Raw genomic sequence first — 20,558 nt, 5'->3', positions numbered from 1 at the left:
AATTAGGATAAATGAGTTATTTAGAAATTAATTGTTATTTAATTATTATAAATAAGAAAAGGTTAAAATAATATTTTATTGAGATTGATTTGATTGAATCAAAGTTCGGGTGAGCACCGCGAGTATAATTTTAAGAACCCTGCAGGCGTGGTTTAGGAAATTAGGTAAGGGGGAATAAAATTATATCAGTATTTTATTAAAATGAACTGATTATTTACGAGCATATGAAATTTATTATTTATCTATATGATTTTTTTAGAACAACTTGAGTACTGGAAAATGATGATTTTGTTTAAGGTTTATATTTGGGATAATTGCGAATGATATTTCGTGTGACATGGGAACAATTTTTCCTAATAAATTGAATATGAATTACTATGGTATTTGGGTTTGTCTGTGGGGATGTTTGAAATGATTATGACATGATGAATGAATTGTTATGTTTGACTCATGTGTGGAAATATATTGATCTGTTGGATTACTGTGTGGGAATGTATTGATCTGTTGAATACCTGTGTAGTAATGCATTGATGCGTCTATGTGAACTAACTGGTGTGATTATTCGTATGCATCTCAATATAACGTTGGCATAAGGAGGTTGTTATATTGCCTAAATATAAATCATGCATGATATGACGTTGGCAGGTCGAGGAGCTTGTTCTACTGATGTACTACGGGTAGGTCATGGAGATTAGATACTGGTGAATAGTGGTGTCTATGTGGGCCATGTATTGCGGAAGCTGGAGTGGTGCTTGTGTGGACCACATTATATCCTGTGTGGATAATGGCGTCTATGTGGGCCATGTTATGTACCCTGTATGGGTAGTGGTGCCTGTGTGAGCCATGTGTAGATAAGAAGTGCGTAGGTGCCTATGTTGGCCACATACTGATATGTACGCAGTTGCTCTGTGTGGGCCACGTACTGAGGACATTGGAAGACGAAGTATAAGTTACATGATACTTGTGTGGATGTGTTGTGCATGTGAATTTAATTAAAACATAATAATAATAATAATAATAATAATAATAATAATAATAATAATAATAATAATAATAATAATAATAATAATAATGATATAGCATATTGTGAATGCATGTGTGTGCATACAGCGAGGTAAACATACCACTAGGGGCTTGCTGAGAAAGGTGAGTGTTCTACTAGGTAGTTTCTTGGTATCAGTGCAAAGGGATGCTACTTGTATGAGCGGGTAAACATCTCGATTCCCGAAAAACTTCATCCTTAAAATAATAAAGATGTGTATACTGGTAGTGAGATAATTCTTCATCTGAGGGCTTACTAAAAAAAGTGAGTGCTCTGGTAGGTAGTTTTTAGTACCAAAGCAAAAGGAAGCTACTTGTATGGGCGGGTAATCTTCCCTATCCTCGGGGACTTTCGCCTACATAAAAATTATGTATTTGTGTATATTGGATGTGTGTGTGATATCAGATGTAGGTGATGTTATTAATGATATGTTTTCTCAATTATTATTAATATTGTATGAGAAGCAATTTATTTTGTTATATAAATATTAAAACTCATTTGTCACACACTATTATAATTTATTCCACTCTTACTGAAAAGTGTCTCACCCTAGTGGATTAACAACTTTTCAGGTTCTTCTGGAGATCGGGTTTGAAGGCCTAGGCTGGGATTGTTTTTGATGGTTTCTTTTTGGGGTATTATGAGATACTGATATATATACAAATATATTTGTACTGGGTTATATTTTAAATGTTGGTTGTACATATAGATATCTGGATGTTATAGTGCTCGTTTTTAGGTTGTTATATAGAACTCTAGTATTTATTTGAGGTTTTATTTATATTCCACTGCGTGCGTGTTAATTATGGTGTCAAATATAGGTGATTGGAACACGTGGCACCTGGGCCCCACTTGGGGAGTTCGGGGCGTCACATTTCAAGTGCTGAAAGAACAAAAGAAGTATTTGTCGACGCCGAATTCAATCCAAAGGTGTCAAATGAAGTAGTTTTATGGCAATTCCCAAATAAGAAGAATCAAAAGGAAACAAAGACTAACTAAGAAAACATGAAGATTGAAAAGTGGAGTTGCCAACTATTTTTTTAAGGGGGGGGTGGGGGGGGGGGGAAATAAAGAAAAGAAACTCTAAAAGATTTATGAATTAAAGAATGAATTTAAGAGTATAATTGTACATAGAGAAAGTGGTTAGCTAATTATTCTAAGGAAAATTAGTTAACTAGTACCCTTATTGATATCATTTGAAGAACAACTAGTGTTCGATAATGTGTGTGCATGCCTTTGAAAAAGAATAAGGAAATAAAAACAATGTCCCTTGACATGCCAATCATCAATGAGTTGGCCAAATAGGGTTATTGAGGAACCCTAATTACTCTTTAAGAAAACGGGTGGCCTTAGAAAACCATAAGTTTAGAATTTTAAAAAAAATAAAAATAAAATTGAAGAGTAAGATATAATATTCTTAGAATTGATGAATTAAAAGAGAATCGAATATGAAAATCAAAGTCTTTTAGGAAGAGTAAAATAATAGAAAGATTTTTTACTTGATATCATTTAAGATAAAAATTATTTGAAAGAGAATATTGGGCGAGATTGAAATCCACTAAAAAGACGAGAACTTAAGGATGTTTGAAGAACAAAAAAGCTTGTGAAGAAAAATCTAGAATCTTATTTTTGACTAGATAAAGAAAGATTTTGAAATTACTTGTTTTGGGAAGCTTTTTCGAAAATCAAAATTTGAAGACAAAATGGGATTACCTATTTATCCTCTATGTCTCACTCTCATTCATGAAGATATAACATACACTTTTAAGGAAAAGTACCCTTGTACTTAAGGAGAGATGAGAGAAAGCACCATATAGTTAGATTCTTTCATATGTCCCATCATAAATCCAAGGTGAAAACACAATGGTCAACATGAAGACACCTAAAATTCTAAGATTGTACATATGAACTTTTCTAAGAATGTTGTCGCATATTAAAATGAAAAGAATGACTAACCCAGTCTTTAATGGTTTTCAAAAAATTATTACACGACCAAAAAAAAAAAGCATGGAATATAAAAGAGCCAGCAACTCAAAAAGGAAAAGATATTCAAGTCAACTAGACCTCGAAAGCTCTTACGAGAAAAATGGTCACCAAGAACACTATCCATAGATTGATGGAAATTTTAGAGATTAGTGCTTGTAGCCCAAATTTTGAAGGTAAACTCACAAAGAATTAAACAAATCCTTAGGGAATTTGAAGGGCTCTATTCATGATTACTTTTGTCACATGAAAAAACTCTAGTTTGACCCCTAGTTTGACAAATGGAGCATGGAAGCTTTTGACTTTTGAGTGAGGTCTTATAAATGAAATTGTTTTCAATTCCCTAGAACTTTAGCATTTAAAGACTTCCTTTTTATTGTTAGATCAAATCATTTACAAAATATCCAAGAGTCACAAAAGAATTACAATGACTTTTCAAGCCTATAGCTCTTTGGGAAGGAGATCCGGTGAAAATTTTTCTAGCCATATCAAATTTGGCATCTACATTATTATTGGGTATCTTTTTATCCCAAGTTAATCCACATCATCCAGATGCAACCAAAAATCAAAGAAGAAATGCTTTTTTTGTCTCAAGTCTTCGGTTAATTTTATGATAAGTGCATATATCCCTATTGGAGGAACTAAAAATTTTGAAGTAATGGTAATTCATGGAAGGAGACTTATTATTGGATTTTCACTAGAATTAATCTATAATTTCCATGAAAATCAAAACGAAGAAGAAAAATCCTACTAACATAAGCTAATTAAAGAGTATATTGATGATTACAACGAGATATACTTTGGTCAACAAGTTGAAAAGGTGACATATGACATCGGAAGCGTAGTGAATAAATTAGAAAGTTACATACAAAAGAACATACTTCTCTCAAGAATCCACTTTTTATATTTCTAGTTCAAAAGTCCGGATAAATCAAGTGACAAACACACACCAATCAAAAATATTATTTACTTTATCCGTGAAACCATGGAACCTAATCTATTTTATCCTCCATGACCATATAAGGAGGATGGTTTGTTGAGGAGAACCACAAGGAAAAGATCCACATCTTACTCCTTTGTTATAATCTAAGAGTTTAGAGAGTCCAAAAGTTTTGTAAGAGTCAAATCTTTTTATTGAGTGTTTTGTTCAAATGTCCCGTTAAGTGTTTCGTTAAAGTCATTTTAATTTCTTATCATTCCTCTTATTCTGCAATTGGTATAAAAGTCAAACATTTTAATTTCTTATTATTCCTCTTATTTTGCAATTGGTAGAAAAGTCAAACATCAATCTTAAGGGATTTTCCAAGATTCCCAAGAATGTGACGTCCATGACATCTCAATTCAACATTTGTTTGAGAATAAGAATTTGACATGGTGGGCAAATTCAAATTAATAGAAATGAAAGAATTCTTGAAACATGAATATCCTATTCCCACCTTCCTTCATGAGTGAACATCCCATCCATGAGAGTTCTACTTTTTGAATATCCTATTACCCTTACCATTTTAAATTTGGGATACTAATATAACCACTCTTGTTATTATATTTAAAATACTAAATTATTAATAAAATAAAAGTAAAGATTTTAAATCAGCATTGATATTCATTATTTAAATTAAAAATATTAATTATAAAGTTCTAATCAAAATTTTAATTAACTTTTGATAAGAGGATAATTATACTTTTAATTAGATAACAATAAAATGAGAATTAAAAGTATTAATTGACATAAATAGTAGTTGATTTGTTACTTAGAAATATTAAAAATGTTATTACAAATATTAAACAAAAAATTTTAATTGATTTTTTTAAGAAAAAAATATTTACATTAAAACTTAGGTTGTAAATCTAAAGCATATAGAGTAGATTTACACTAAAATCAAAATTCCAAAATAGGGCATGTGCTTGCATTGGATATGCATGAATATGGAACTTCAGGGTAAGTAAGATTCGAGTTTGGAATTAAATTGGAATTAAATTAAGACTTCGTTATAAACAAATTAACCCGAAAAAAGTTGGACAAGTTTGGCTCGAGTACTCATCAAGTCACCCATTTACATTCGAAAAAAATTGATAAATTTTTATTCTTTTGTACTTCTAGATAAAATAATATTTTATAGCATAAATTATACAACTAGTATAATAAAAAATTGAAGAGGGAAAAAAATTATACAGAAGAGGCAGGTTATACTTATATAGGTGTTGTCTCATAAATTTCAAATCACATTTAATTAAAAAAAAAAAAAACATAAAAGAGATTATATTTTTTAAGTTTTAAGCATTTTGTTAAGATTTTATATTTATTTTTTAAAAAAATTAAGTCAATTTTTATGAAATGTTAAGAATAAATAAATAATATTTTTTAATGAAAACTAAATTATCAAAACTTGGTTTCAAAACCAAGTTACCGAATCTCAATTTCAGGCTAGTTTTTCAAAACTAGGTTTTAGAGTGTTAGTAATGCGACCATGCCTTGACCTTGTAAGGGTTAAAGTGAAACTGAATTCTCATTATTCAGTTTCACTTTTAACACATTTTTACAAATATTTCCATATATTTAAATTTTCTATAAAAAATAAAAATAATAATAAAAAATAAAAAATAAAAAAAATGGAACTCCTAAATCAAGTGTAGTAGCACCCAAATCAATCAGCGTACCATACTCCAGAGTACATCAGCATAAGCCTTCTCTTCATCGTTTATGAGGGCGTGATCAATTTCATTTAGTACTTCCTCTTCATCCAGGATCTCCGCCTCTTCCATTTCTTCAGTAGTACTAATTGCCGGCGGCTTACCTCCATCTGCTTCACAATTACACCCCACTAATTCCCTCCTCATGGCCTGAAATGTTGCCGGTGTATCTGTCGACTGATATTTTGGGGCAGGTACAACAAATGGCAAAATAATATCATCCAAGTTGCTTGTGCTTTTCCCAACTGTATCAGTACGCGTATCAGCTGGAGGAGGAACAATGAAAATTATCCCTAGTTCATAGTTGCAAATTCGAAGCTTGGAACCCGTCTCAGTATCAGCTGCTCCGTCCACTAGGCCAGCGACATTTGAATTCGAAATCGGAAAAGGGCACCCCCAAGCAGCTGCACTGAAGTTATGGGACCCACAATACACCCATCCATAGGAAAATGCAATGGCATTGGCATCATTAGCATCGCACTGGAAGCGCCTCCGTGCCACCTGTTAACTCAAACCATAAAATTTTAAAAAATATATTCTCTTTATATTTTTTTTCTTCAATTTTTTGTTCTCTTTTGAATTTATTGTGTATGTACGCGAGCATGCATGCATACATGTGTGGGAATGCCGTGGTAGTTTTTATGTATAGGAGATGAGCATTAACATGACATGGTGGACAAACCACACATGTACAATTCACGTCCTAGCTAGAGATTCTCTCCATCACGTTACTAAAACTAGCAAACAATGTACACCCCTAGACGAGGCTACATCTCTGCTGACTTTTGATGAAAGATATATAACTCCTGCATAAAGTTTACATAAGAATCTTTCCAAAATCTCATCAAATGTTGTAGTCTTGTAAGCATGATGATTGGGAAGAAAAGCTAGGAAAAAGGAGAGAGTGATCATTGTGATCACAGACTGACAATGGAATGCAACCAACACAGAAAAAGCAGAATTGGCAGGAATGTCATAATCTAAGTAGGAAACTAATAAAAATTGTCAAAAGTAGATGAACATCAGATGCAATACGATGAGGACTGCAGCTGAAGGTTTCAGTCATGGTAAACTTTGTTGTGCTTCATCCTATGGAACAGCTTCTTGCCTTTTTTAATGGCCATAGGTAATAGATATGATGTACATCTTGCAAAAGCAGCCTGCTGGAGCAATCATGGTAAAATTTTACGGATATGATTATCTATGTACGATGCATGCCTTCTCAATAACATTATCATGGGAATAATCCTAGCTTCCCACATCTTGGAGCATGAAGCAGTGAAAAGTCTACAGAACCACTTTGAGTTTGAAAGTGACGTTAGAAAGTTCAAAATTAAGTTCTGTACTCATCTATATGCAGAAATATCTCCCCCCGTCCCCGCCCCCTACCCAAACCACAATTTTTTGTAGTCTTGACATGAAGCCAAACAAGACATCTTTCTGAGAAAAATAGGTTTAAGACGGTATTGTTTTCATTTGATATGTATGTGCTTTCTACAATAAATTTCTGAAAAAAAAGAAAAGAAGGATGACTTCCACCAAGAAACCAACCCCATTGTGTGCAAGGGTGTGCAAGAAGCAAACGCCTGTTTGTCATTGCTCAGATAGGTATTGTGCTGAAAATGAAAGTTGGGTACTCTGCTAAAAAAGAAATATTTGTATGTCTTGCCTGCAATTAATCCTAGCCATTGAGTCAAAAGGATCAGTTGATCAATGACATCATTAGAAGGAGCAATAATGTAATGCCCTATAGTTTAAACAGTGAACCAGTATCTCACTATGCCAACATAACAATGACACAAAAATGTTTATAATAAAAAAACAATTACAATACCCAAAACTACCACTAACAGTCGGATTCCACAAAAAGAAAACTTCTCTAACCCAGCTATGTTACCACAAAAGTCACAATAAGATCTACAGAGATTAAAATTTCAATGAATAGTCAAACATTAAGAAAACCCATTTAATAAGTTACACAACCACCAAAAATCAGACAATAACATGATAAGGTTTAAAAAATTCTACCTTGACATGCATTGGATACCCTTCTCTATCATTTGGGTGAGGAATTGCATCGTGAAGTATGCCAGTGGTTCGTAACCTTTGCCACGTTTTCTGTTGAGAGAGGAACACAACTCATTCAAATGAAAAAATATATTGTAATGTGGATAGGGTAATCTGGGACAAGACAATAGAGGAATAATAATAAATACTAAGGCCTCACCTACATGCCAATATATAAATATATAAATATAAATTAGACATGAATTGACCTTCAGCTAAAAAAAAGAACGAAAAAAGGCACAAAGCGGTTTGGTTTGCAGAAAAGGATGGAATGGAATCAAAATTATGATGCAAAAAATGAGCATGGAACCATATTCCTATATGAATGATGACTGCCCCATTCAATAGAATGGTGATTCCTCTTCTTATAGCAATAGAATGGTGATTCCTCTTCTTATAGACAGGAACAGTGATTCCATTCTTGACTCCTTATTTCAGAAACAATTATAATCAACATTAAACAATAAATTCTCAAAACACTAGTTGACATTGCTTAACCATACCATACCACTGCAGATGAGATAATAATAATAATAATAATAATCATTATTATTATTATTATAATTCTAATTCTAATTCTAATTATTATAGGAAGAATAATTAATTACTACAATAAGAATAATAAAAAAATATTATAAAAATAATAATAGCGACAAAAGCAAAAACAACAACAACAACAAAACCAAGCCTTAGCCACTAAGTGGGGCCGGCTATATGAATCATTTTCCGTCAATTTATGCGATCATGGATCATTTCTTTTGATAGATTCAAGGATATTAAATCCTTACTAGGGGTGAGCAAATGGTCGGTTCGGCCAAATTCGGGTAATTAACCGAATTAATCAAAAATTTCGGTTAATAAATGATGTTAACAGAACCGACCGAACTTCCGAACCGAACCCGACCAAATTACCTTAACCAAATTTAACCGGAATTATCTGTAATTAATTGCTAAAAATAGAATATAATTATAAAAAATTTTTACCAATTCCAGCTTAATTAAACACCTTATCTATTAATTTTATTAATAAAAACTTTTCCTGTGTTTTTAAAAAAGAAAACATTGACAGCAAGCAACCACCTCTAAACATTCATGTTATGCCAACGCAGTTGAAGAACAATTTAAGGCATCAGCAGTTTCATAATTTCAGCTCTAAATTGGTTCCAATATTTTCTACACATTCACGTATATTTGGAAGAATTTGAACTTCTAAAATGAAAGGTATTTCTCAGAATTAAGCTACAATTCCAAACTTCACCTTGAAATCAACAGACAGAATTGCAGCACCCAAACACCACTGAATTGAAGAAACCACCGCCAGGAGAACGTTCTTTGAACAAAGTCCCAACACTTCCCAAGTCCCAAAACCCTACAAATCAGTCGCTGAAACGCTCAAATTGAACAATTTTTGCAGCACAAATAGAGCCCGAAACAGAAAAGAAAAGCCCTAACCAGTGCGCCTGAAACGCACCGCTCTTAACCGGATATCCCAGAAGCTCGTCTCCGCAAAGAGAAGCTGAAAAGAGAGGAGAAAGGGATGGGAGAAAGTGTGGAGAGAGAGCGAGTGGGGAGTGGAGAATGGAGATGGTTCGATGGAGGGAGACCCAAAGCTTCGCTGCGGCGCAGAGGCAAAAACAGTAAACAAATTAAACCCTAGCCCTCCGCTCCACCTTTTTCCACCCCAAGCTGAGCCCCATCCCTAACAAATTAACATATAATAATTTATATTTAAATTTTAATTAATTAATAAATTGGTTAATCGATTAACCGAATAATTATGTGCTGTTAACCGAACCGAAACCCGATTCACCAAATTTTGGTGAAGCCCAACCGAATCGACCGAACCGGTTTTTTTACCCGAATCGAACTGACCAATTTCGGCCGATTAAATTGGTTAATTCGATTTTCCCCGAACTATGCTCACCCCTATTACTCACTATCTCTTTCCAAGTTATTTTAGGTCTACCCCTACCCCTTCTACCGCCCCCCACAGTAACTAAGTTACTCTTCCTCACAGGTGCACTATAAGGCCTACATTGCAAGTGTCCATACCATCTGAGTCGTCTCTCCCTTATCTTATCTTCTATAGGAGCCACACCTAACTTACCACGAATATGTTCATTCCTTAATTTATCTTTCAATATTATACCACTCATCCATCTGAGCATTCTCATCTCGGCAACTTTTATTTTTTGGATATTATGTTTCTTCGTCACCCAACATTCTGATCCATATAGCACAACTGGTCTTATAACTGTCCTATAAAACTTTCCTTTCAATTTTAAGGGTATTCTATGATCACATAGCACACTTGAAGCACTTCTCCATTTTACTCAACCTGTTTTAACTCTATGCATTACACCATCTTCAATTTCTCCTTCAACTTGCATAATAGATCCAAGGTTTCGAAATCTACAAGTGTTATTTATTTCTTCATCATCAAGTTTAACTTTGTCTCCAATATTCCTCCTATCATTACTAAAATTATATTTCATATATTCTGTTATATTTCTACTTATCCTAAAGCCTCTAGATTCCAAAGCTTCTCTCCATAATTCTAACTCAGCCTCTACTCTGTCCCTAATTTCGTCAATTGATACAATATCATCTGCAAATAATATACACCATGGAACCTCCTTTTGAATACTCTTAGTCAATTGATCCATCACTAAAACAAAAAGATAAGGACTCAAAGCAAATCCTTGATGTACACCTATGGTAATTGGAAATTCTCTAGTTTCTCCATCTATAGTCCTTATACTAGTCATTACTCCATCGTACATATCCTTAATGACATCAGTATACCTACAACATACACCCTTTTTTTCTAAAACCCACCATAGAACTTCCCTTAGGTATTCTATCATATGCTTTCTCAAGGTCAATAAATATCATATGCAAGTTCTTCCTCTTTTCCCTAAATTTTTCCATTAATCTTCTTAAAAGATAAATAACTTCTATGGTAGATCTCCCAGGCATAAAACCAAATTGATTTTCTAAGATCTTCGTTTCTAACATTAATCTTTGTTCAACTACCCTTTTCCCATAGTTTCATCATATGACTCATAAGTTTAATTCCACGATAGTTATTACAATTTTGAATATCTCCTTTATTTTTGTATATAGGTGTTAAAGTGTTTTTCCTCCATTCATCTGACATTTTTTTAATTTTTACAATTGTATTAAATAAACTAGTTAACCATATAATTCTGTTATCACCCAAGTATTTCCAAACTTCAATTGGGATGTTATCTGGTCCCATAGCTTTCCCATTTTTCATCTTTTTTAGTGCAAACTTAACTTTGTTAACTCTAATTTTACGAATAAATCTTATATTTTTAGTTTTTTCCTCATTTGACAATTCTAAGTTTAAGCCTTCTATTTGGTTTTCATTAAACGACTTACTAAAGTAACTTCACCATCTTTCTTTAATATCTTCATCCTTAACCAAGACAATATCATCCTCACTTTTTATAAATTTTACATTTCCTAAGTCCTTACTCTTCCTTTCTCTAGCTTTAGCAAGTATATATCTCTTTCCCCTTCTTTTGTACCTAATCTATCATACAAACTATTAAATGATCTATATTTAACTTCACTAACGGGCCTTTTTGCATCTTTTCTTGCCTCCTTATATTTTTCAAAGTTATCTCTGTTTCTACTTTTTTACCACGTTTTATATCAAATTCTTTTTGTCATTATGATTTTTTGTATATCTTTATCTCACCACCAACTCTCTTTGCTATTCGAGAATCTTCCTCTTGATTCACCTAAAATTTCTTTTGCTATCTTTTTAATAAAGCTAGCTAATCTATTCCAAAGAGTATTTGTATCTATCCCATCCTTTAAGGTCCAATCCCCATCTTTGATCATTTTATCTTTAAATTTTATTATATTTTCTCCTTTTAGGTTCTACCATCTAGTTCTCCTACACTGATTTATTTTATCCTTTTTCTTCCATTTTTTAATACATATATCTAAAACTAAGACTCTATATTAGTGGTTAGGCCTTCACCTGGAATAACTTTACAATCCTTGCATGATAAACGATCTACCCTCCTAGTTAAAAAAAAAAATCTATTTGACTTCTATTTTGTCCACTTTTAAAGGTTATTAAGTGTTCTTCTCTCTCTTCTTAAAACAAGTATTCATTATACTAAAATCATATGACATAACAAAGTCTAATATCATCTCCCCAGACTCATTTTTGTCTCCATATCCATATCCACTATGTATCCTCTCATAATTTTTATTATCTCTTCTAACATATCCATTCAGATCTCCTCCTATAAATATTTTCTCAGTTCCTAGCATGCCTTGTATAATACTATCCATATCTTCCCAAAACCGTCTCTTAAGATTTTCTACTAAGGCAACTTGAAGAGCATAAGCACTAATGATATTTATTATCTCTTGTCCTATTACCATCTTGATTTTTATAATTCTATCCCTTACTCTAGTTACATCTTCAACCCTATCTTTTAAGTTTTTGTCTATAATAATGCCTACTCCATTCTTATATTTTTCTTTTCCAGTGTACCAAAGTTTAAATCCTGATTTATCGATTTCTTTAACTTTCTCCCCCACCCACTTATAGTTTCTTTGAAGACAAATTATATTAATTCTTCTAATCATTGTATTCGCAATTTCCATGTTTTTACCCGTGAGTGTCCCTATATTCCAAGTTGCTAATCTAATCTTAGTTTCCTGAACTAACGTTTTTACCTGCCCACGTCTGGAATGATGCAAGAACCCTCGCATATTTGACACCGTACCGGGCGCCGACACGGCGCGTCGCTATAGGGCGACGACGTAGCCCACCCTCGCCCACTTTCCGCTACAAATACAACACATCGCTCGTAGGGGATGCTCCAACAAATATTCAATAAGGATTCATATCATAGTGATCTGACAAATTTTACGCTGGCTGTCAGCTACCTAACGCAACCCTCCTCCTTAACCCGGGCTTGGGACCAGCTGTGTGTGAAAAAATTAGGACATTAAGTGCGTCACAGGCGGAGTTCGACAAAAGCAAAAGGAATAATAATAATTATTAAAATAATAGTTATTATTATAAAAGCAATAAAAAATTATATTATCAAACAAAAACAAATAGTAATAATACTTAGATAGTTTGGGCACTTGCAATGTAGGCCACAGAGCGCCAATGAGGAAGAGTGAGTAATTTTGAGGGGTAGTAAAAGGAGTAGTGGTAGACCTAAAATAATTTGGAATGAGATAGTCAATAAGGATTTAATAGCCCTGAATTTGTCGAAAAAAATTATCTATGCTCGCATAAATTGGTGGAAAAGGATTCATGTAGCCAATCCCACCTAGTGGGGCTTAAGGCTTGGTTTTATTGTTGTTATTCTACATATACAGAAACTACCTTTCCTCCTTTCCCAGGGCAAGCCACTGGTTCATTGCATAGATTATAGTACATGTCCAAGCATATTTTGTCCACTACAAGTGCATTTCAACAGATGAAGTTATTATACCTCTGAGAAACAAAGGATGTGTCGTGAAGGCGGAACCCCACAACTTGCATGCTTCACTCGTTCAATGGTTGGAAAAATGATTTTGATGGATGGGCTTCTTGATTCTTGACTGGCATTCCAGCATCCCCACTATCAAGCACCGATGAATTGATGAATCTATAGGCACCCACAACTTCACATGCATGGTTACAAGTTACAAGTACAAAAAAGCAAAAGTGTTGCACCTTACCTGTGGGTCAGACTCTTCAGACTCAGAAAATGGCAACGATCTTTTCCCAGCAGCAGCTGAAAATGCAGCCAAAAATTGGGCATTTACAGATGAACCAATTGAGGATGAACCTAAGCAACAACAGATTCAAAATTATAGTACATATCATTTGCTTTCCTGTTCAAAAGTCTAGTATCATGCAGAAAAATACTCACCATAAAGGAAATCAGTTTCTTGTAAATCAGGCCACTTGTATCGGCTCAATACCTTGTAAAGAAAAACAAAAATAAAAAAAATAAAAAAATAGACTAATATTGGGACTTTGTACACATAATGTAACAAGACTAGCAAAAGGGCAGAGCATGGTTGTAACTAAAAAGTAATAGTAGCCCAAGGGTATCATTGTGATTTTCTATTTTTAAAATATAATTGTAAGAAGGAACTTTATTTATTCTCTTCCCTTCTTTCACAATTAGCTCTCTCCCTCCCTCCCTCTCACTGTTCTATTGCATAATGACTGAAGGTTACTTTAAGCAACCTTCAGAAAATAAGAGGACAGCATTTGGGCCAAAATCACAACTGAACTGAAGGAAAACAGTATTTATGTCATCAGGCACAGTTCTGAAGCCGGCACATCATGAACAATGGGAGAAAGATGCCTATATTTGCAGCCTAGTTCACTACCTTCACAGCCTCACACCTTATGAGACAGAAACTCTAGGTCAAGCTTTTTAGGATTTGAAGCTCAATATCAGTCTTTCAGGTGCATGGATCATGGATTCAGTGCTTTGCATGCTGCCCTTGCGCCACATTATGTGGCACCCAGTGATTGGCTAAGAACTCCATTCATGGAGTAGCAATTAATTAGAAGATTCAGTTTGGTAGAAAAAGTGCCAATGGATGCCTGCTGTGCTACATTCTCTACTTGGTTGACCTAACCAATACAATTGAAAGACAGCTCACCCTGATGACACTTTTCTGCTTCAAATCTAAAGGATGGCGCAAAACCAGTGAAAGAAGATGCTCTAATGAAAAAAGGAGGCTGAATGGTTGTTCATTTTCTGAATTGAAGAACCTCATAGAAGAAAGCAAAAACTGTAGATTCATCTAGATGCTCTTGGATAGAGATTCATGCTCACTCCCTTCCCAAATGTGTCAGCAAGTTGCTGCAGGAACTCAAGGAAGTCGCGCCAGCTGAGTAGCCCAATGGGTTACCACCAGTAAGGGAAGTTGATAGAGAACCTCCAACAGAGAGCTTTAGATGTCTATATGGTAGCTAGGATTTTATTTTCATTTGAGAAACTTCTAATTATTCTATAAGTTTGGTTAATTTAGGGCTACTTTGTGTATTTAAAGTACTTTGGGGTTATTTTGTGTTTTTTTTGTTTTACTTGGGATTATTTTGTAAATATTTGTTTTAGATGTAATATTAGATGTACAAGTGATTTGTTCATAAAGTATGGAACAGTTAGTTATCATTTTGAATACAAATTTCTTGACTGGTTTCCCTCTCATGCAACCTCCCTCCCCCCCCCCCTACCTTTTTCCTCCCTCCCTCCCTCTCTCTCTCTCTCTCTCTGATTTCTATTTCTGTTCTACATCAATTTGGTATAAAAGCACCTTGGAACAATATCCCCTCTTCTGCCACTGCCACTGTTGACACAGACCAGAACGGTTTACAGTTAATTTGATTAAATTTCAATTTCTGTAACCATTGTGCATCACTACAAATCTTACAAAGCATACAAAGTTCAGAAATAGCAGGAAAGGCCCCAGAACTGAAGCATTGTTTTGCAACTTCTTCAAAAATTGCAATTGTACCCCTCATTCAAACAGTAATCTCCAGGCATTAGTTCGTTACATCTCCATCACCAATAAAGGAAGAACATCTGAAAGACCTTACCCTCAATTTCACCTTCATCTGACCAGGGCTGTGGCCCAACAAACCACCATAAAATCTCCCAGCTGCCAACCCCTTTGAAATTCCACCTTGCCGGAGCAACAGGCACCACCATCTCATCACCCCCTTGATCTACCTCCATTCAAAAAACCATCCCTAGAGGAAATTTGCCGGCTGCAAACACGTCCCATGCGTGTGAGAAACTGCCATTCTCTGCATTTTCCAGAGTTGCAAGAAATTGATTTAGCCATGATATTTTGGGTGTTTTGCAATATTTTGACTTGGCTTCAACATTTTGACCTACACTACTAGATCTTGGACTGTTAATACAAATGTAGGTGTTTTGAAGGCCTGCCAGCATTCAGATTAAGGCCCAGCTGTGATATTTTGAGATTCACTGTGATAAATTAGGTTTCCCTTCACAAGATTTTGATGTTGATCTAAAGAAATCCAACTTTGATTGTCTGATACATATTTCAGTGTACCAGCATCATTTTTCAAGTTCATTAGTGGAGCATGTATGATCATCTCAGGACCTTGGGTAAGATTGAATAAGCTTACCTTGGACTCCACAAAAAATTGATTTAATTTCACATACGAGATTGTAGGGGTGAGCATTCAGCCCGTTCGGGCAATTCGGTCAATTAACCGAATTAACCGAAAAAATTCAGTTAAGAATTTTCCAAAACCAAACTGACTGAATTAGCCTTATTAACCAACCATTATCCGACCAAACTGAATTTTCGATTAATTTGGTTAATCAAATTTAACTGAACCAGATTGCAAAGAAGAGAATTATCATCGTCCAAGATACACATCTCTCTGAGGCATTTCATCAAACAGCCTTCCGGATCCTAACTTATTTTGTTTGTCCAGTCTTCCTGCATCTTCATCTAGTTTGAGTCCATCTTGTCGCTTGGATCGTCCAAGCCTACAAGTGTACAAGCAGTGACACAAGGGAGGAGAGCCTTCTCCAGCTTCCACTTCTACACCTCCAATTCCCCTTCAGATGATCCTCTTCCCCAATTGGTTGATCCTCCTACTACTGTTTGAAAAGGTAAATGCACTTGTAACAAACATCCAATCTCTAATTTTGTTTCTTATGATTTCTTCTCACCCTCATACTATTGTTTTGTTAGTACCCTGTCTTCTATTGCTCTTCCAAGCCTATTTCTAAAGCCCTGTCTCATTCTAGGTGGAGGACTACAATGATAGAAGAGATGCATGCTCTACAGGATAATGATACTTGGGACTTGGTATGTCTTCCTCTTGATAAGTCTAGTTGGTTGTCGTTGGGTGTACACTATGAAGGTTAATCTAGATGGTTCCTTGGCTTGATTGAAGGCATGCCTTGCTGCTAAGGGATATACTCATGTGTACGCCTAGACTATTCAAAAATGTTCTCTTCTGTAGCCAAACTTGCCTCAGTACGTTTGTTCATCTCCTTAGCCACCACCTATCACTGGTTGCCTCAGTACATTTGTTCATCTCCTTAACCACCACCTATCACTGGCCTTTACATCAGTTAGACATGAAGAAAGTTTTCCTACATGGTGATTTCAGGAGGAGGTATATATGAGCAACCACCTCGGTTTGTTGCTCAGGGGTAGTCAGGCTTGGTGTGCCAACTCAAGAAGTCACTATATGATTTAAAACAATCTTCATGGGCGCATGGTTTGGTCGCTTCAGTGTTGTAGTACTTGAGTTTGGCCTCTAACGGTGTGCAATAGATCATTCTATATTTTATCATCATACTCCATCCGAAAGGATTTCGCTTATTGTGTACATAAATGATATTGTGATTACTAGTAATGATGATCAAGGTATTCAAAGCCTAAAGCATTTCCTGCTAACTAAGTTTCAAACAAAGGATTTGAGACCATCAAAGTACTTTTTGGGTATAGAAGTATCGAGATCTCGTACCAAAACCATCTTATCATAGAGGAAGTATGTTCTTCATACACCTATAGATCCTAATAGTAAGCTAGTGCAAGATATGGGTGATTTGTTGCCCAACCCAGGACAATATCAGAGACTTGTTACAAAGTTGAATTATCTCATGGTCACTCAACCTGATATATCTTTCACAACAAGTGTTGTGAGTCAGTTTCTTGATTCTCCAAGAACAAGTCACTGGGATGCAATAATTTGCAGCTTGAGATATCTCAAAAGTGCACCTAGGAGAGGTATCTTATATCAATATTGAGGTCAAACTCATATTTAGGGATATACTGATGCAGATTGGGCCAAGTCACCTTCTGATAGAAGATCCACAACTGGGTACTATATCCTCTTGGTGGAAACTTGGTTTCTAGAGGACTAAGAAACAAATTGTGGAGGCCAAGTCAAGTGTTGAGTCAGAGTATAAGGTCATGGTTCACACTACATCTGAACTTGTGTGGTTGAAGAACGTGTTGGAAGAACTAGGTTTTCCACATTCTCAATCTATAGAGCAGATGTGAAATAATGAAGTTGTCTTTCATACTGCTTCCAACCTAGTGTTCCATGAGCGAACAAAACACATTAAAGTTAATTGCCATTTTGTTTGGCAGAAACTTGTGTAAAAGCTCATTACCACCACTCATGAGAAGTCTGATTTGCAGTTTGCTGACTTATTTACTAAAGCCTCGGGGGATGCTCGTGTTAAATTCATTTGTAACAAATCAAGAGCATATGATATATACGCTCCAGCTTGAGGGGGAGTGTTGATGATTACCTTAATCATTTAGCATTGTTACGAGTGTGAGTGTTATGTTAACAAATATTAGTAAGGGTATTATGGTAATTGATATGTACTTTGAGATATATTATTAATAAAGGGAGAGAACTATCATCGCAAGTTGGTCTTCCATTTCACCCAATTATTCAACAAGATCTAGCTTCCTGGAGTGTAGACTAGCTTTTATTTATTTTTGGCCTTGCCTTGGTGATTTGCTAATGGGTCTCCAAAAGTGCCATTTCTTTATATGCAAAGGATTTGGCTAGCATTGCTTCATCAATATTTGATCGTAGCTTCATTTATTTCTATTTTTTTAATTCTGTTAGGGATTTTTACTTGTTGGCTTGATTGGTGTTTTTTTCCCCCCTTCATTGTTTACTACTTGTTTTTCCTGTTTTGATTAGAAAGATTTCTTATTCTCCCTTTTGTACATTCCAGATCCTTTAGTAGAATTTTCTTCTTTTGCTAAAAACATTGATCATGCTTATGATTAAAAACTTCATGTTGATCAAAGGCTCTTATATCAAATTCAAACATTTGATTTAGAGTGAAGAAATTTATACATATTAATCATCTATAAATTCTTCTTTTAAAATTTCCCACATCCCAGTGTCTTTGCCATGTACCAGTGTCAGTGAATCTAATGGTTGAAATGTTGACAATGCAATGAGCCCACTAATATATTTAGTGGCCAATAGTGAAAAGGTGCAACTTTCGCAACAGTACTGTTACCTCTTGTAGTCGCCAGAGACCTGAACACCTCTGAATTGATGCAACAAGTGAGCATATTGCTGATACATGCTCAGGTTGCAACATACCTGATATATTTAAAAAACTAGGCCCCTGCACAAAGGGCATCATAATGTTCGTAAATGCTTATGCAAAAAATTATTAAATATGTGCTACAATAAGTAATTCGATAACCAATAGATATATAAGACAAACTCCAAGAACTGGTTCACACATCATGCCTGTGACACATATAGTATCAGTTGTACTTTTCTGTTGGTTCCTTGTAAAGCAGCTGCAAGTACTTCATCAGGATGAACATATCCAGAGAATTTGAAGAAGCCAATGTCCCACAAAGGAGCAACCCACTTTGCGATATTCCTAGGTAGAAACCCAAGTTGAATACAATCTAAACCAAGAAGCAAAGTAATGTAATTACATAGCAATGTCAACAGCACAAAAACAAGTTCAACAAAAGACGGGCCTGGTTAAAAGTAAATCCCAAAGGCCCAAACCATACACTGCCTAGCATTTAGAAAGGCCTGGTCAAGACAATTAAAATTTAAAGAATTTCAAGCAAATTTCTAGCAAAACATTTATATCACACGTGAAGCCCCGCGCAGAGTTAGCACCCAAAAACAAGAGCCTTTGGAGTGCATGAGGCTCTCTTTATGGTTAATTTTTCAATGAAAGGCGGAATCTAAAAAAGTCATTACTTGAGCATTGTCACAAGGATGCATTTTTAAAAAGATATTAACAAGAAAAATAACAACTTTCGCTTGTTTCAGAAGCTGACAAGTAATTGGTGGCATGTGAAACTTTTGTTGACCCTAAAGTTGGCAAAACATATAGCTTATACTCTAGATGTGTGAACATTAGCAAATATATCTGTGTTTCTTTAATGAGCAGCAGAAGCAGACTGAGATGTCGTATTCCAGATTTCCTGTGGAAGCTAAATACATGTTTAAATTTCTGTTAATGACTAACAGATGAGAACGCACAACTTGTGTGAGATGACCCATTCTGAATTGGTATTCTCTACAAGCACTATTGGTAATTTATTTTTAGTGGGCCTTTTCATTTATTAAAGTTAAATGATCATCTTTGATTTTGGATACTGTAGTATTTTTGGGAAGCCATTTGAATTAGAACTATAGATACGTATGAATCCTTAGTTGGCTCGGACAACTTCATTTAAAATCCTAATTCCGCGCTAAGATGATTCACACTTATATTTCTGGGACATATTGTAGTGACCCAGAGAAATTATAATATTTAAATAATGAAGAGGGAGGAAAAGGAAATTAAAAAGGGGACACAGTTCGCGTTCGTCGACGACGCGGCATATTGGGCTCGTCAACGAGGGTGCGCTTTGTCAACAAGAAGATACCAAGAGGATATTTGTGCAGCTCTGAATTTCGTCGACGAGGGGGAGAGTTTGTCGACGAGTTACCTTCTAGACCTCGTCGACAAAGGCTAGTGTATAAATAGGTTTAACCTTCATTTTATGGCCAAAAAACCTGCGGGAATGTCTCTCTCTCTCCTCATTTCATTTTCCCTTACTTCTCTCTAAGATTTCGGGTCTATCTTCTGCCGGTTCGACGATCTGAAACCACCACGACACTCCTGGGGAAGTTCTTTGCATATCTGCCTGAGTACATCGTTGGTGGGGCTAATTCGGAATCCATCCCAAATCCAAGGTAAGGCTTTCTACTCAATAT

General features: G+C 35.1%; 1 protein-coding gene across 5 annotated transcripts in view; it reads right to left on the bottom strand.

Annotated features, from left to right (window-relative positions):
- Window positions 1-5,402: 5,402 nt before the first annotated feature.
- Window positions 5,403-20,558, bottom strand: part of LOC131159439 (uncharacterized) — a 34,585-nt gene continuing 19,429 nt past the window's right edge. For 3 of the 5 annotated variants that reach the window (XM_058114345.1, XM_058114349.1, XM_058114346.1), the window contains 7 exons: window positions 19,080-19,246; window positions 18,841-18,951; window positions 13,705-13,756; window positions 13,511-13,620; window positions 13,282-13,410; window positions 7,745-7,834; window positions 5,403-6,217 (listed from right to left, as the gene is read on the bottom strand). In XM_058114345.1, coding sequence (XP_057970328.1) covers window positions 5,675-6,217; window positions 7,745-7,834; window positions 13,282-13,410; window positions 13,511-13,620; window positions 13,705-13,756; window positions 18,841-18,951; window positions 19,080-19,246 — 1,202 coding nt within the window. In that variant the 3' untranslated portion in view covers window positions 5,403-5,674. The remainder of the gene's footprint in view (window positions 6,218-7,744; window positions 7,835-13,281; window positions 13,411-13,510; window positions 13,621-13,704; window positions 13,757-18,840; window positions 18,952-19,079; window positions 19,247-20,558) is intronic. The other 2 variants (XM_058114348.1, XM_058114347.1) reach the window with 2 other exon arrangements.

The sequence above is a fragment of the Malania oleifera genome, chromosome 7, assembly GCF_029873635.1.
Source record: "Malania oleifera isolate guangnan ecotype guangnan chromosome 7, ASM2987363v1, whole genome shotgun sequence".
In the NCBI taxonomy this organism is placed as follows: Eukaryota; Viridiplantae; Streptophyta; class Magnoliopsida; order Santalales; family Ximeniaceae; genus Malania; species Malania oleifera.
The sequence above is the reverse complement of the archived record's forward strand: the minus strand, read 5'-3'. Positions and strand labels throughout refer to the sequence as shown.